We start from the raw sequence: 17,663 nt of genomic DNA, 5'->3' as shown, positions 1-17,663 counted from the left end.
TCCCAGCTGCTCTGCTTCTGATCTAGCTCTCTGCTGTGGCCTTGGAAAGCAATGGAAGATGGCCCAAGTCGTTGGGCTCCTCCTGCACCCATGTGGGAGACCCGGAAAAATCTGGCTCCTGGCTTCAAATTGGCTCAACTCCTGCTATTGGGGAGTGAAGCAGCAGATGGGAGACTTCTCTATGTCTCTCCCTCTCTGTAACTTTACCTGTCAAATAAATACATCTTAAAAATAAATAAATACACCGGCGCCGCGGCTCACTAGGCTAATCCTCCGCCTTGAGGCACCAGCACACTGGGTTCTAGTCCCGGTTGGGGCGCCGGATTCTGTCCCGGTTGCCCCTCTTCCAGGCCAGCTCCCTGCTATGGCCCGGGAGTGCAGTGGAGGATGGCCCAAGTGCTTGGGCCCTGCACCCGCATGGGAGACCAGGAAAAGCACCTGGCTCCTGGCTTCGGATCAGCGCGGTGCGCCAGCCGCAGCACGCCGGCTGCGGCAGCCATTGGAGGGTGAACCAATAGCAAAGGAAGACCTTTCTGTCTCTCTCTCACTGTCCACTCTGCCTGTCAAAAAAAAGAAAATAAATAAATAAATAAAAACTCACAACACACATCAGTGCCTGAGTTTCAGTCCCAGGTCCGCTCCTGTCTCTAGCTTCCGCTAATGTACACCCTGAAGGGCAGCAGGTGATGACTCAAGTGATTGTCTTCCTACCATCCACGTGGGAAACCTGGATTGAGTTCCCCGATCCCGGTGGTGGGCACTGGGGAAGTGAACCAGCAGATGGGAGCTTGCTGGCTCTCTACTTCTCTAACAAATAAAAGGAGTACTTTTTTAAAGAAAGCATTGTTGGAAAATAGTTAAACCATGGAAACTTTCATGCTTTATTCCTCTCTTACTAATGTTCTCTTTCCAAATGCAGACCACTTCAGAACCTTGATACTTAAAATAATGGGCTAAGGGCTATGCAAATGAAGCCAGTGTAAGAATGGGTGGACATTTTCTGGAAATCGTTCCTGCTCAGTTATGGCTGTAGCTCCCCAGTTGGTTGGCAACCTCACACATAATGCCGATGCACCAGCCATCCCCAGTTATAAATCACTAGCATGTATTGAACAACACACCAGCCTGAGAGACTAACAACAAAGTTTCACAAAGTGGCTCCTAAGAGAGATGATGAAGAGGAAACGCGCAGGTGTCTGGTGCAGTGGCAGGGACATCTACATCCTAGATCAGCATGCCTGGTTTCAAATTCCAGCTCTACTCTGATTTCTGCTTCCTGCTAGTGTCTACTCTGGGAGGCAGCAGATGATGGCCCAAGCACTCGGCATCCTGCTACTTCTGCCTACAGCACTCGCATCCCATATGGGTGCCAGTCCAAGCCCCAGCTGCTCCACTTTTGATCCAGCTCCCTGCTAAATGGCCCAGGAAAGCAGTGGAAGATGGCCCAAGTGTTTGGGCCCCTATACCAATGTGGGAGACCCGCAAGAAACTCCTGGCTCCTGGCTTCAGATGAGCCCAGCTCCACCCATTGCGGCCAATTGGAGAGTGAACCAGCAGATGGAAGACCTTTGTCTCTGTCCCTCTTTCTGTCTGTAATTCTGCCTCTCAAATAAATAAATCTTTAAAAAAAAAAAAATCAAATTTATATAAAATTAATCACTTTAAAGTGAGCAATCCAGTGACATCACATTACACAGCCGCCACTCACATCCTAGTTCCAAACCTCCTCCTCCTTAGCTTCAAGCCCATTTCCTCACCTGTGCACTCAGGTGACAAATGAGAACTCAGCCTTCAGTGGGGTCGTGACCAGACACAACCACGGCAGGTTCCGGAGGCAGAGCACCCTGGAGCTGGCCTAGGCCTACCACGCGAGCAAGGGGCTGGAGCTCAGGGGAGTTCGGGACAACAGCATTTCACTCAGCAGAGCAGCCCAGGCTGTTGTGGTCCATTCCCGGGATAGATTGGTTTGGGATGCAGGTTTCTGTCCTTCCTAGCACTTCAGAAACTTCACCACACCACGGTGCACTGCGAGAGGGCAGGGAGGGACGATGTGTCTCAGGCCGAGCCCACTGGGAAGCCCTGGTCCCTGACCCCAACGTGGTGAAGGGCTCTCGGCCTCATGTGCAGGAAGTGCTCTGTGAAGGCCCTGCTAGGCCAGGATTCTTACTCGGGCACCTTGGGTAGACGGAAAGAACCTGGGTAGGGCCATTCTCTAAGCAGATGTAGCGGGCATAGAATAGCCTTAGAAATCCTTCTCACGCAACTCCATTTTCTCCCATGGAGCTTTCCACTGAAGCTACTGTTCATAGTTTGTATAAACTAGGCCATCCTTTGGGCCTGCATTGTGGCATAGCAGATAACGCCACAGCCTGCCATGTTGGAACCCCATATGGCCATAGGTTTGAGTCCTGGCTGCTCCACTTCTGATCCAGCTCCCTGCTAATGACCTGGGAAGGCATCAAAAGACAGTCCAAGCACTTGCTCCTCTTCACCCACCTGGGGGACCCAGATAAAGCTCCTGGTTCCTGGCTTTGACATCTGGGGAGTGAACCAGCATATGGAAGATCTCTCTCTCTCTCTCTCTCTCTGTCCTACTCTCTGTGTAACTCTTTTAAATAAATAAATCTTACTGAAACAAAACAACAACAAAAAACAACTATGCCACCCTCATAACAGTCTCTATGCCACCCAACTAGGAAGATAGCCTGGTTAGATAGTTCCAGGGAGTAAGCCACAAACCATGCTGAGAGAGTGCCGGGCTTACACAAGATGGGATCTAGATGGTGCCAATGGAGACCCACCAGCTACCTCACTAAAAAGGGACCAGAAGCAAGGGGTGCTCCTTGTGGTGCCAGGGATCTGCCTACGCGGGTCTGCAACGCCTAGTCTTGTATTCCACTCACTGTGAATGCAGCACTCAACGTCCTTACAGTAATTGATGCAAGGTGGGGAGAGGCACAGGTATGGAAAGACTTGATTCATATCCTAGTTCCTGGAGACCTTTCTCTGCTCCCTTTCTAACTTTACTTGGCTCTCTTGACAAAAGGCCTGGTATCCAAATTGCGATCATAATGAAGTGCCTTTGTGGAAACACAATCCACCAATAAACACAGTCACTCCTTGGTACAGAATGATCCAGAAAGAAACCAAACAATGAGGAAGATAAAACCAACACATTGTGGAGTGTTGGGTGAGGGTAAGACTTCAGAGAATTGAGTCAGGCCAGGGTGCCTAGGGCAGAAGCAAGGGGATCCCCATCCTGAGTTATTAATTCATATATTTATTTTACAACCTCATTCAGAGAGCTGGAAAAAGAGAAAAAATATATAATAAGGTACAACAAAACATAAAACTATTTAACTTTACATAACATCTGAAGTTAAACATTTTAAAACTGGCTTTTGTTCCCCTATCCCTTAAAATTAAATATGAAGCTCAGGGCCTTAACTAGGACAGAGAAGAGAGATGCGTTAGAGCACAAGGCGAGGCAACAGGCAACCCCTCCATCAGTGAGAATCTACTGCAAGCAACAGGCACGCCTGACAGTGCTTTTCTAATAAAATACTTATTTTTATTTACTTTTTCATTTTATTTATTTGAAAGGCACAGAGGCAGACAAACAGAACAAAAGAGATCTTCCATCTCCTGATTTGCTCCCCAAATTCCCACAACAGCTGGGGCAGGGCCAGGCAAAAGCCAGGAGCCCAGAACTCCATCTGGGTCTCCCATATGGGTGGCAGGGACCCAACTACCTGAGCCATCACCCACTGCCTCCCAGGGTCCACAGTGACAGGAGGCTGGAATTGGAAGCAGAGCTGGGACCCCAACCCAGGCATATGAGATGTGGGTGTGTCCCAAGTGGTATCAAGTGCAGCACCAAATGCCTACACTGACCATCCATTCTGCAGTACCAGGAATGGGCCAGAGGGCATCTGTGGTCCCCAGTATTTGTCCAGACTGCCTCCTACTTATTGCTGTGACCTGCTGTTACTTTAATCCAGCTGGGACCTCCAGAACAAAATTTGCCATCCTCCTTTCACTCCTCCAAGCCAAGAGGCCCTGCCCTCTAGCCTCCTCCCACTATGGCTCAAGCATATAAAGTGGGACCAGCCTGTGGTCCGAGATCTCCAGGTCGGTAGACGTCCTCATCTGACCTGAAAGACCAAGTGTAAATCAGCTGGGTCTTACCAACCTAAATCTACAAATGAATTGATCACCTCTAGGATTTCATGACTACTACTCTGACTGCCCTCATTGATGAGGCACCACAAAGAAAGGCAAGGCTGCATTCAACTAGGAAGAATCTCACAGAAGCCGGCACTGGAGATGCCAACAGACACCCGACAGCGAGGGAAGGGGGCAATAGCTCTGTGCTGGGGGACGGGGCCCACAGGCAGAGCAGATCCAGAATCCCGGCAGCCTGGGACTGTCCTAGAAACTACAGCAGTAAAAGGCCCTGGGGTTTGGAAACAAAACAAGCCTGAGTTGAGTCCCACCACCATCACTTTCTGCCACATTACCTAATTTTGCTGAACCTCTTCTCCCCTACAAAGTGGAATACAAGCTCTGGGGTAGCTGTGCTAATTGCATTAAGTAATACCTGTGAAATATGCCTTGCAACAGGTGGCTTTCGAACTACTGAGCAGGAAGTATAGAGTGAACTGAAAACTTTTTTACCTGATAAGCCTGTCCACACGTGTAAATATATACCATTGAAACAAAGGGTTTACAAAAACGATACCTCACCACCCAGGAGTCACCTGGTCTCTTCTACTTCATCATTAATTAAAATGTTAGTTGTAATTTACTATATTATTTTCATAACTAATGGGTAGCTAGCTTTAAAAATACACTCCTAGAAATCATACAGCTCTCAGTTATTACGATTATTAATATGATTCTCAGGTACACGAATTTTCACACCAAGGCAACCAAGAGGTCAAGGTTATTAGGTCAAGCCCTGGAGAGCCCTGTTGCCAAGGAAACACAGGGGCTACGTCAGGATCAATCCAACCACGCGCTGCAGCCCTCTGGAGAAAAGCAATGGTTCATTGCCCTGTCAATCACATCTTACATTGGGGGGGCCGCCTCCAGGCTCGGAAGACCCGCCTCCTCGCTAAGGTTAAATCAGGAAGGCAGGGATTGGAGGGCAGGAGGTGACGTCACTTTAGGTGGCCTTCCTCTCGAGCGCCCGTCGGGAGGGGCTCGAAGTTCGCAGGGCTCCCGATCACCCAGCCCTTGCAAGTACTATGAGGTCGGTTAGCTACGTGCAGCGCGTGGCGCTGGACTTCAGCGGGAGCCTCTTCCCCCACGCAATCTGCCTGGGAGACGTCGATAACGATACGGTAGGTGCGTGCGCACTGCCGGACTCGCAGTCCGGCTCTGCGCAGGCGCGGGGCGGAGCCGGGCGGAGGCCCGGGGAGGGGGCCGCCGAGCCTGCCGCAGGAGCAGCGAGCATGCGTAGTGGGGCCCGCCTGCGGGACTGGCGGCGGGCTTTGATTGATAGCTTAGATGGCAGCCGTCGTCACGGGGATAGCTGGCCTGGCACCCCAAGAGTGATTTTTCAGGGGGTAGATAGTTGGTCCCTCCTCCTGGTTCTGGAACTGGTTCATAATAGGAGCCTGGTAAACGCTGGTGGCCACTGGCTCAGGGCTTCTGGGGCCGGGCCTCACCTCACGGACAGATCGCTTCGCTGTCAGAGCCTCGGATTTTCTCCCAGCCGTTCGTTGGTCGCGCAGTTCGCGCTCGATAACTGCTTTGTGCACTCGGCCATCTGTACCCGGCCAGCCACGGATGGAAAACATTAGCTAAAGAAGCACACTGGCTCTGTAATGGGTGTGTGTGTGTTTAGGCGGTTCTTTCCAGCCACTATCCCCTAAACAGTACAACGCAGTAATAAACTGTGGGACGCTTCGTGTCAGGGTCGCGCTCTGAGAAGCGTGTTTTGAGCTGATCTTGCCCTCCTGCAAACATCATGGTGTGCTCACAGAGATTAGGCGGTCCAGCCCACCACACGCCTAGGCTGTATGGTGTACAACCTTCACACACGTGGCCTGTGTAGCTCGTGACTGTACTTACATAGCACACGCATTAGGTATTAGAAGTAATCCAGAGATGATTTGAGGTAGAGTGGAGAATGCCGGAGGTTATTTGCAAATGCTATGCCATTTTATGTAAGGAAATTGTATCTGAGGAGTCTAAGGGAGTCCCGGAACCAGTGGCCTGCAGATACTGAGGGATCGCTGTATATTATACTACTATTTTTTTTTCTCGTTTGAGTGGTAAACTCTGTTGTTACACGTTCCATGAGGATATAAACTTTTAAGTCTTTTTTTTTTCACTGTTGTGTTCACTTAGAACAGTGCAGGCATGTAATGAGCACTATTGAGTTGTTCTAATGCGTGAGGATTGTTGTAAGAAGCGAATGTGAGGGGCCAGTGTCTGGGTGTAGCAGATAAAGCCACCACCTGCCACACCGGAATCCCACACGGGCTCCGGTTGTGTCCCAGCTGTTCCACTTCTGATCCAGCTCCCTGCTAATGGCCTGGGAAGAGCAGCAGAAGATGGCCCAAATATTTGGGCCACTACCACCCGTGTGGAAGAACTGGATGATGTTCTTGGCTCCTGGTTTTGTCCTGGACCGGTGAGCACTGGTTGTTGAAGCCATCTGGGGAGTGAACCCAGTGGATGGAAGATCTCTGTCTCTTACTGTCTTTCAGTAACTCTTAAAAAAAAAAAAAAAAAAAAAAAAAAAAAAAGAAGAAGAAGCAAATGTGATCATGTGTTTCAAAGCAATTTGAAGAGCTTTGCCCGTTATTGGCAAAGATAACTGAAAGAGGGAAACATTTGGCTACTGGGGAGCACAAGGACAACTGATGTCAGCCTAATAAACCCCCAGTCTCCTGGTTTTTTGACAGGGACTTATTTCCTGCTAAGGAGCGGGAGAAGCCAGGGTTAGAATACGCACACTGTGTGACTGCACTGAAGCAGATCATAGAAGGCCCTTAGCACCTTTCTCCTGGTGCATTTCTGACCCCTAGTATACCTGCACCCAAGGGAGGGACCACCCAAGCACAGAGAAGCAGACTGGCTGCTGGAGGGCACATGGCTGGCCCGCAGATCTCCTCTCCCAGGACACCTGCCGTTGCCTCCCTCTTCACCCGGCTGAGTCCCGTCTGCTTGCTCCCTGTACATGCGACACTCGGGGGGTTTTATTCCTGTGTCTCTCTCTGTTCAACCACAGCAGGGAGTCTGTGGGATCTATGAGAGGACCTCAAAAACTTCATGGACAAGTGGAATTTAAAAAATAGGTTTTTCTGGGGCCAACATTGTAACATAGGGGGTAAAGTCGCTGCCTGCAATGCCAGCACCTGGTTTGAGTCCTGGTTGCTCCACTTCCAATCCAGCTTCCTACTGATGTACCTGGGAGAGCAACAGTGATGGCTCAGTACTTGGCTCCCTGCCACCCAACTGGGAAGCCAGACTGTGCTCCTAGCTTTGACCTGGTCCTGCCCAGTCTGTTACAGGCATTTGGGAGAGTGAACCAGCAAATGGAAGATCTCTGCCTGCCTTTCAAATAAAATGAAAAAATTTTTTATTTAATTAAAGGAAAGTGAATTGTTATCAATAAATCCCAACTTGTTTCTTCTTTTTTTTTTTTTTCAACTTGTTTCTAACTTTCTCTTACCATTGAGGTGTTATCTCTTTGTTGCCTTTAGAATTAAATCTTTTGAGAACCTAGCATTAGTTTCTTCTATTTGAGGGACAAATAAGAGTTGTTGGCTGTGGCCGGCGCCACAGCTCACTAGGCTAATCCTCCACCTAGCGGTGCTGGCACACCAGGTTCTAGTCCCGGTCGGGGCGCCAGATTCTGTCCCAGTTGCCCCTCTTCCAGGCCAGCTCTCTGCTGTGGCCTGGGAGTGCAGTGGAGGATGGCCCAAGCACCCATAGGAGACCAGGAGAAGCACCTGGCTTCTGCCTTCGGATAGGCGCAGTGCGGTGGCGGCCATTGGAGGGTGAACCAACGGAAGGAAGACCTTTCTCTCTGTCTCTCTCTCTCAATGTCTAACTCTGCCTGTCAAAAATATATATATATATATAAATAAATAAATAAGGAGCTGGCATGGTGGCACAGCAGTTTAAAGCCCTGGCCTGAAGCACCAGCATCCCATATGGGCACCAGTTGAACCCCAGCTGCCCCATTTCTGCTCCAGCTCCCTGCTAATGCACCTAGGAAAGCAGCAGAGGATGGTCCAGGTCCTTGGGCCCCTGCACTCATGTGGGAGACCTGGAAGAAGCTCCTGGCTCCTGGCTTCAGATCAGCTCAGCTCCGGTCCTCACGGCCATTTTGGGAGTGAACCAGTGGATAGAAGACCCCTCTCTCTCTCTTCCTCTCTCTCTACCTCTCTGTAACTCTTTTCAAATAAATAAATACAATAAATCTTTTAAAAAAATTAATAAATAAATACAGAGCCTGAGGTTAGAGTCTCAGATGGTTTTCAAAACATGTCCCATTTGTAATGGACAGAGTAGAAGAGCCAAAGTCAGTTATATAGGGTTTAGAGGTTTTCAGGTACCAGAGTTTGCTGGGATGGGTTACAGGTTCTGTGTAGTCCCTGTCCCTCTGACTTCTCCTACCTCCAGCACACACACACCTCAAAGGAAAACTATGACTATGTTGGTCCCAAAAGGTTTTTTTTTTTCAGTTACTGATTTTTTTGGTAAAGTTTTAATTTATTTTTGTTTGAAAGGCAGATCAATAGAGAGAGACAAAGAGACAGAAAAAGATCTTCCATCTGCTGGTTCATTCCTCAAATGCCTGCAACAGTGAGGACTGGACCAGTCCAAAGCCAGCCCAGAACTCCATCTGGGTCTCCCAAATAGATAGCGAGCACCCAAGTACTTGAGCCCTGTCTGCTGCCTCCCCGGGTGGACATCAGCAGGAAGCTGGACTGAGGAGCAGAGCAAGGACTTAAACCTTAGGCACTCGATGTATGGGGCACAAACCGCTTAACCTCTGCACCAAATGCCTGCCCCCTCCCCCACCAAATAATTTTTCTCAAGTTAATAAATTAAAAGCTGATGCCTTGGGGTTCCCCCAGGTTGGGCCAACTAGAGAAAAGCTTTCTGTTTTCGAGCATGATCTCATCCTAACCCTCTCTTCTTTCTCCACTTGAAGTTGAATGAACTGGTCGTGGGAGACACCAGCGGAAAACTGTCCGTGTATAAGAAGGACGACAGCCGGCCATGGGTCACCTGTTCCTGCCAGGGGATGGTTAGTATTCCCCTCCCTGGATCTTGGGCCAGTGGAACCTCTCGTGCGCAGGGACCGTAAGGGCAGGTCCCACACAGGAGCTCACTGGTGCATCCTGACTGTCCTGCTCCTCAGCCCACCTACGCGGTCACACTTCCTGTGACTCAGGACAGTAGCCCATAGGCAGTGCCCTTGTTTGTGCCTGTCCCCCCACCGCAAGAGGCTGGATGTCTTTTATGTTGTAGAGTGCCCTTTGGTACTTTATGGGAGAAGATGCTCTGATCTTGTGTAGTCAAGAAATGGGGGCAGTCATTTGAGTGCATCCAGAATCTGCTCGTCTAGCTATATTAGATGTAAGGATTTTTCTTTGTTTTAAGCCCAAATTGCCCTAACTACATCAGGTCTTCATCTTGCTGTCTGGGTAAATTGGGCCTGTCATACAAATTCGGTTAATAAAGACCCAGTGTACGGGGCGAGCATTGTGACACAGAAGGTTAAGCCACAGCCTGGGATGCCTGTAGCCCGCACCAGAATGCTGGGTGTAGAGTTCTGGCTACTCCGCTCCTGGTCCAGCATTTGTGCTAAAGCATCTGGAAAGGCAGCCAATGATGACCCAAGCACTGAGGTCCCTGGCACCCACGCAGAGACTTGGATGGAGTTCCAGGCTTCTAGCTTCAACCTGGCCCAGCCCTGGCTGTCGCTGGCATCTGGGGAGTAAGCCAGCAGAGGGAAGATCTCTCCCTGTCTCTCCTTCTCTCTGTCACTCTGCCTTTCAAGTGAATGCTTTTTTCCTCAATGACTAGGGTCGGTCACGTGGCTCTCCTTCTTGCTCTGCAGAGATGAGGGAGCGCTGGCCTCCCTCGGTGCCTCCCTGACCCTCCTTTCTCTCTTGCAGCTGACTTGTGTTGGCGTTGGAGATGTGTGCAACAAAGGAAAGGTAAGAGCTCTAGGAATCCTGATCTCAGGCCTCAGTAGAACACGAAGGCCTGCCAAGGAGCCCTGTCTCCTAGTGGAAATCAGTTGAGAGTTAAAGGCTTCAGCCGTGCCCCACCCCCCACCCCGTGATATCATTCCCAAGCTGGTGTCTGCGCGCCCTCCCGCACTCCCGTCTCTCCCAGAACCTGGTGGTGGCAGTGAGCGCCGAAGGCTGGTTTCACCTGTTTGACCTGACACCTGCCAAGGCCCTGGATGCGTCTGGGCACCATGAGACACTCACGGGAGAGGAGCCGCGGCCAGTGTTCAAGCAGCACATCCCTGCCAACACCAAGGTCATGCTGATCAGCGACATCGGTGGGCATGGCCGCCATTGCGCCGCACCTGGGGGAGGGGGAGGGGGAGTCAGTGGGCACCAGGGAGAATTCCAGGACATGAGAGTGAGGGAGAGAGTCAGTATTTGTTTCTGCATGCTTTATGTGTTTGATATAGAGTTACTGAGCTCCTATTACCAGCCAGGCATCGTTCTAAGTCCAGAATATAACAACCTGCTGCCTTCTTGGACCTTGTTAGAAAGAGAAGAGAAACATTATAAATCTTGCAAGAAAATCAAATATGATATTAAAAGTTAATATGTAAGTACAGTGGAGAAAACAAATCACGAAAAAGGGTAGAGATTGTCAAAGCAGAGAGCGATTGGAATTGGAATTGTCAGAGATGAGCTTACTGAGAAGGTGACACTGGGTAAAAAACCCAGCGGGTGAAGAGAGGGCGCCACAGAGATGTGGGGCTGCTCCTTTACCCCGCAGCTGTCTCAAAGGCGGCAGTTAGTGTGTGGGATCAATCGGGACACCTGAGTGCTGTGTCTGCGCTCTCTGGGTCAGGTGGAAGGGCAGGGGCCGGTGGCAGCCACAACGTGAAAGGTGATTGGGCGTGAAGTTCCGCTGGAGAGAAGGTGCCGGTGGCGGGGAGAGGGCAGTGAGCCTGGTAGTTGCGACACTTGCACCCCACGTTGGCACTCCCGGCTCCAGCTCCTGGCTCTCACTTCCTGCTAATGCAGATCCTGGGCAGCCGTGCTGGTGACTCAAGTGACTGCTTTCCTGCCATTCATGTGGGAGACCTGGGTGGCGTCCCCGGCTTCAGCCTTAGCCCAGCCTGGGCTGTGGCAGGCATCTGCAGAGCGAGCCAGTGAATGGGAACCCTGTCCCTCCATCTGTCTGTCTCTTCCTCTCTCTGTCTCTCACATAAATTACAAAAAAGAAAGAAGGTGCCTTAGCCGGCGCCGTGGCTCACTAGGCTAATCCTCTGCCTTGCGGCGCCGGCACACTGGGTTCTAGTCCCGGTCGGGGCGCCGGATTCTGTCCCAGTTGCCCCTCTTCCAGGCCAGCTCTCTGCTGTGGCCAAGGAGTGCAGTGGAGGATGGCCCAAGTGCTTGGGCCCTGCACCCCATGGGAGACCAGGATAAGTACCTGGCTCCTGCCATCGGATCAGCACGGTGCGCAGGCTGCAGCGCGCCAGCCGCGGCGGCCATTAGTCCCGGCCGCGGCGGCCATTGGAGGGTGAACCAACGGCAAAGGAAGACCTTTCTCTCTGTCTCTCTCTCTCACTGTCCACTCTGCCTGTCAAAAAAAAAAAAAAAAAGAAAGAAAGAAAAAGAAAGAAGGTGCCGACAGTGGTGATGGCAGCAGTGTGGGGGGCGAGATGCTAGTAGGAGTCAAGCTGATGAATACAGATTTGGCTGCAAACCCATCCTGTCTTCTGTGCGCACAGATGGAGACGGGTGCCGCGAGCTGGTGGTGGGTTACACCGACCGTGTGGTGAGGGCCTTCCGCTGGGAGGAACTGGGCGAAGGCGGCGAACACCTGACCGGGCAGCTGGTGTCCCTCAAGAAATGGATGCTGGAGGGTCAGGTGAGGGGCTGAGCTGGGGACCAGCAAGGCCAGGAGCATGGGAGAACGGCCAGGGGACAGGACCAGGGTGGGGAGAGGGCAAAGTCACCTGTGTTGAGACAAATCCAGAGGAGATCCTTGCCCATCAGGGCCTTAGGGGAAATTGCTAGTAACTGGCAGGAAGACCAAAGACTGGGCTGAACACTGGGAGTGTGGCGGTGGGTGTGGTGTGGACTGCCTCAGGACGTGGCCCCAGCTGCAGCTCGCACAGTGGGAAGCAGGTGGTCTCTGTGGAGAGAAGGCCACCAGCCGCACTCTCACAGACCCGAGTCCTTCCTGCTGCCAGCCTCAAAGCTGGAGGGCTATTGCCAGGACCCCTGCCCCACCTCAGCCTGTTCTCTGCAGGGTGCCAGTTCCTTCTCTCTCTCTCTCTCTCTCTCTCTGTCTGTCTCTCTCTCCCTCTATCCCCCATCCCTGGTGCAGGTGGACAGTCTCTCCGTGACTCTGGGGCCGCAGGGGGTTCCTGAGCTGATGGTTTCTCAGCCTGGCTGTGCCTATGCAGTCCTGCTGTGTACCTGGAACCAGGACGCTGGGTCCCCTCCCACCTCTGAGGGGGCCGCAGAGGGCAGCAGGTAAGGGGGCGCAGGCCTGTGGGTGGCGCTGAGGTGCATGGCAGCAGGACCAGCTCCCCGTGGCACATGGCAGTGAGTTGGGCCTGCAGTGAGCGGAACTTCTTCACCTGGGTCCCAGCCCAAGCCCTTTGCTTCATTAAGGAAAATTATTTTGGGACTTCAACCAGTAGCTCTGAAAGAGATCCCAGGCTTCAAGCCTGTGGCACTGTCCTTCTCTTTTCTATTGGCTACTGGGCCAGACGGGGTCAGAGACAGGCTTCTAAGCTGACTTAGATCCTGGAAGCTCGTTCTGGGTTAGCAGTCCCACAGTCCCAAGGGGCCTCACTTGCACTCCTATTTGGCCCAGGGAGACCCCAGCTGCCCGGGATGTGGTACTGCACCAGACATCTGGCCGAATTCACAATAAGAACGTCTCCACTCACTTAATTGGCAACATCAAACAAGGTGAAGGTGGGGTGGGGCGAGGGAGGGAGCCGAGCTCTTGGGGGTTGGGAGCCGGGAAAGGGCCAGCGTCTTGCCCCCATTTGCATTCCCATCATCCTTCCCTCCCTGCTGGGGCTGCCTCTCCCTGGGAGCACCTGTCTTGCCCTGCCTTTCACGTTTTCTGCCCCTGGCCCTTCTGCCCCACCCACAGGCCACAACCCAGAGAGCCGTGGCTCTGGCCTCTTTGCCCTGTGCACCCTGGATGGTGAGCAATGCTGGGATGGAGTAGGGGGTTGCCTGCCTGAGGGGTCTGCTCAGCGGCCTGGCCCACCCACCTCGGCCTGCCTCTCCCCGGCAGGGACGCTAAAGCTGATGGAGGAGGCGGACAAGCTGCTGTGGTCGGTGCAGGTGGATCACCAGCTTTTTGCCCTAGAGAAGCTAGATGTCACGGTGAGTGACACCCTGGTGGGGGGCGCGGCACCTGTGCCTCGCTGCAGGAGAGACAGAGACGAGAGTCAAATCAGACCATCCCTGCATCCCAGTTTCATCCTTTTTTTTCTTTTAATTTTTATTGATTTATTTGAAAGGTAGAGAGTTAGGGAGGGAGGTCTTCCACCTGCTTATTCACTCCCCTAAATGCCCACAACAGCTGGGGCTGGGCCAGGTTGAAGCCAGGAGCCGAGAACTCCATGTGAGTCTCCCACATGGGTGGCAGGAAGCTGGAATTGGAAGCAGAGCCAAGACCTGAGCCCGGGCACTCTAATACGGGAAGCGGGCATTGCAAGTGGCAGCGTGACCCACCACGTGCCACAGCCCCTATCATTTTATGAGTCTCCGTTTGCTAGCTCCGCGGCCCCGGATGTAGCAGATGGAGGCTACACTTGACATTGCCAGTGGGCATATTTGATGGTTTAGGAGGAGGCCTGAGGCTTTGAAGCCAGGCAGACAAGACTTGGTTTTGAGTCCTGATTCTTTAACGTCTCAGCTGAGTGACCTTGGGTGAGGGACTTGACTTCTGACGGCTGCGGTTTCCTCAGTATAAAGTTGGGAATGATGTTGCCTGGCTCATGGGGTTGTAGCGCGCGCTCGGAAAGGGGCTCCTTTGCCAGCCCGGTTGGCCTGGCCTGCAGAAGTGCTTCCCCAGCTCTGTCTTCCCACAGAGTACGGTCCACAGCTCCCATGGAGCTTCGCGCGTGGCGCCCAGCCTCCCTCACACCCTGCGCTCTGGCCTCTTTCAGGGCAATGGCCACGAGGAGGTGGTTGCGTGTGCCTGGGACGGACAGACGTACATCATCGATCACAACCGCACTGTCGTCCGCTTCCAGGTGGATGAGAACATCCGGGCTTTCTGTGCAGGTGGGTCCCCTGGCCCCATGGCCACACCCCCCACCCCCCGTCCCACGCATGCTCATGCCAGGTCATTTCTTGCCTCTCATTTCAACTCTCAGCATCATCTTGACTGTAAGTCTTCCCAGATGAATGAGTTCCTTAAGGGGTGGTGGGTGGCTACTACATTGCCATCTTGACAGTTTATTTTTTTTCAAAGATTTATTTATTTACCTGATAGAGTTACAGAGAGAGAAGGAGAGACAGGAGAGAGATCTTGCAGCCACTGGTTTACTCCCCAAATGGCTGCAATGACCAGGGCTGGGCCTAGCTGAAGCCAGGAGCCTGAACTCCATCCAGGTCTCCCACATGGATGGCAGAGGCCCACGTACTTGAGGCATCTTCCACTGCTTCCCCAGATGCATTAGCAGGGAGGTGGATCAGAAGCAAAACAACTGGAACTCGAAACAGCACCCATATGGGATGCTGGCATCATAGGCAGTGGCTTATCCACTGTGCCACGGTGCTGGCCCCATCTTGACAGTTTTAAAAAGGAGAGATAGAAGACAATGAGGTCAGGTTGGGTTGTGGCACAACTTCTTAAGCTGCTGCTTGGGATGCCTGCATCCCATATCAGAATGCCGGTGGTTTGAGTCCCAGCTCCTCTGCTTCTGATCCAGCTTCCTGCTAATACTCCAGGGGAGGCAGCAGATAACAGTCCCTGCCACCTACACGGGAGACCCAGATGCAGTTCCAGGCTCCTGGCTATTGTAGACATTTATGGTGTAAACCAGCAAATAGAAACTCCGTGTGTGTGTGTGTGTGTGTGTGTGTGTTGCTCTGCCTTTTAAGTACATGAACATGAACATTTAAAAATAAAATATTGGAATGCAAAATTAGTTTTTTTTAAAGGGGGGGCATCAGTGAGATCTCCAGTGTTTTGAAGAATGGGATGATTTCTTGCCATCCCTCTGGGGTGTGTGACGACACAGACATCAGCACGTTCTTCTCCACGCGAGCCTCCCAGACCTCGGTGAAGAAGAGTCCCCACTGGGGACCTGGGAGAGCCGCGCTCGTGCTCCAGGTGACTGGGAGTATGTTCGGTCGTTACAATGATGACATACTCCGGTGACCTGAAGGGATCATGTATATGCCTGGGAAGAGGGGACGGGCAGCCTAGGGAAGCTTTCCTTCCTGGTCCTGTTTTGCTAATCTGCCCTTGGACTAGTCAGGCTGTGTCCTTCCTGCCTCTCGCAAGGTCACTGAGATGGGAAAAGGAACTAACAGCACCTTTTCGGAGGCAGTTCTGCCTGGTTTTGGTTGCTCGGTTCCCAACAGAAGCTACAGAGAGAGCGTGTTTCTGGTTTTGCTTGACTGCTCTGGAAAGGCCAGACTCCTGACCTGGAGCTAGGTTTTGCTCTCTGCCGCCCATCACTGTGGCTGAAACCTGTGGCCTCTGTCTCGCTGCCCGCCCTTCCCAGGCCTCTACGCCTGCAAAGAAGGCCGCAACAGCCCCTGCCTGGTGTACGTCACCTTCAACCAGAAGATCTATGTGTACTGGGAGGTGCAGCTGGAGCGGATGGAGTCCACCAACCTGCTGAAGCTGCTGGAGGCGGAGCCAGAGTTCCGCAGCCTGCTGCAGGAGCTGGGCACCGGTGAGTCCCCAGGGAGTCAGTGGCCCAGGCGCCCAGCAGACCCTGGAACCTCTTACCAGCCCCTTTTCGGCCCTCAGATCCCAACGACCTTCCTGCGGCCCGCGCCCTGCTTCACCACACCCTCTACCATCCGGACCAGCCGCCACAGTGTGCGCCCGCAAGCCTCCAGGACCCCACCTAGGTCCACCCAGGTGCACGTGCTTCTTCGCTGGCAAAGGATCCATCTGAGCCCCACTCCCACCCCCAGAGATTTCCATGGTATTGGCAGAATAGGGAACATGGGTTACTGATGAACATGATCCGACCCGGGGCACGGAAGGATGGTGACAGCCTGAGGGCGACCGGAACTATAGACCTCATAGTCTTTGTGGTGAAGGAAGACACAAGTTGACCCCTCCGCCCTTTCTGGGTGGCCCTCACACATTACACCAGCAGGGTCTAAGACTCTGGCCTTGTTCCAAATCATTTGGGATTCCCCCACCACCACTCTCCCTATGTGGGAAACAGAGGTTTGTTGGAGAGGAAGGAGTGCATGTCTTTTTGTGTGGCCCCAGCACCCCTAAGAAAACCAGGCTTCAGGCCGAGAAGAGCACGGAAGGTTGAGGTGAGGCTGCACCCCAGCCTAAGCGCTAGCTCCCCGGCCCAGCTGCAGGTCACTGTCATCAGGAGGGACCACAGGCATTTGCTTCGCACTGTGGGATCTTGCTGGCCATTTTACAGTCTGGTCTTGTGTTCCTGGCAGCCCTGAGACAATCGATTTTCCTCCATCTACTGAAGCAGCCAGATTGGTGCTTTCTTATCCTACCACAGTTCCTCAAGCCGAGTGCTGTTCTTCCCATTTCCCTGTCACGCTCTCCCCACCAAAACACCGCATTGTCGCTGAGACAATAGACATTCGCAGTCTGATGCAGGTTTATGACCCAGACCACAACAGAATTATGTCTTGGGCCATGTATGTTCCTTCTGCTCTTGATTCTCTGTCCCCTTAATCAGCGTTTTTTCAAATTGTAGATTGCAGTCCTTTGGAGGGTTGTGGCCAGCATGTTCGAAGTAAATGAAGTAGGATAGAAAGAAAATTGAAAATGGCAGGAGTATGCTATTCACAGTGTGGGTCAGTGTTATAGCTGTATGTGATGTGGTACTAAATGCTGTCCTCTTAAAAGTGCACAGAAAATGGAATTAAAAGAAAAGTTCATGGAGTAGGCATTGGGCTCGGGGTCAAGATGCCCCTTGGAATATCTGCATCGTGTACTGGAGTGCCTGTGGCCAAGTCCTGGCTGCACTGCTGACTCCAGCTCCCTGCTAATGCATGCCCTGGGAGGCAGCAGTGATGGCTCGAGTGCTTGGGTCCCTCCACCCATGTGGGAGACCCGGATGGAGTTCCTGGCTTTTGGCTTTGGCCTGGCCCAGCCCCAACTATTGTGGACATTTGGAAGTAATCTAGTGGGTAGAAGATCTCTGTGTCTCTTGTCTTTTCTCTGTGTCTCTCTCCATCTCTCTCTCCACCTTTCAAATAAAATGAAAATAAATAAAAATTTTAAAAGATAATCTG

At 52.3% G+C, this 17,663-nt stretch overlaps 1 protein-coding gene across 1 annotated transcript; it reads left to right on the top strand.

Moving 5' to 3' along the window:
- Nucleotides 1-5,131: 5,131 nt before the first annotated feature.
- On the top strand, nt 5,132-17,659 carry ITFG2 (integrin alpha FG-GAP repeat containing 2). The gene is made up of 12 exons (XM_002712802.5): nt 5,132-5,345; nt 9,179-9,274; nt 10,149-10,190; nt 10,372-10,543; nt 11,957-12,096; nt 12,559-12,707; nt 13,054-13,151; nt 13,342-13,395; nt 13,489-13,580; nt 14,369-14,486; nt 15,938-16,111; nt 16,189-17,659. The coding sequence occupies exons 1-12, from the start codon at nt 5,250-5,252 to the stop codon at nt 16,290-16,292; spliced, it is 1,335 nt and encodes a 444-aa protein (XP_002712848.1). The 5' UTR covers nt 5,132-5,249; the 3' UTR covers nt 16,293-17,659.
- The last annotated feature ends 4 nt before the right edge of the window (nt 17,660-17,663 follow it).

The sequence above is a fragment of the Oryctolagus cuniculus genome, chromosome 9, assembly GCF_964237555.1.
Source record: "Oryctolagus cuniculus chromosome 9, mOryCun1.1, whole genome shotgun sequence".
NCBI classification, from domain to species: Eukaryota; Metazoa; Chordata; class Mammalia; order Lagomorpha; family Leporidae; genus Oryctolagus; species Oryctolagus cuniculus.
The sequence above is the reverse complement of the archived record's forward strand: the minus strand, read 5'-3'. Positions and strand labels throughout refer to the sequence as shown.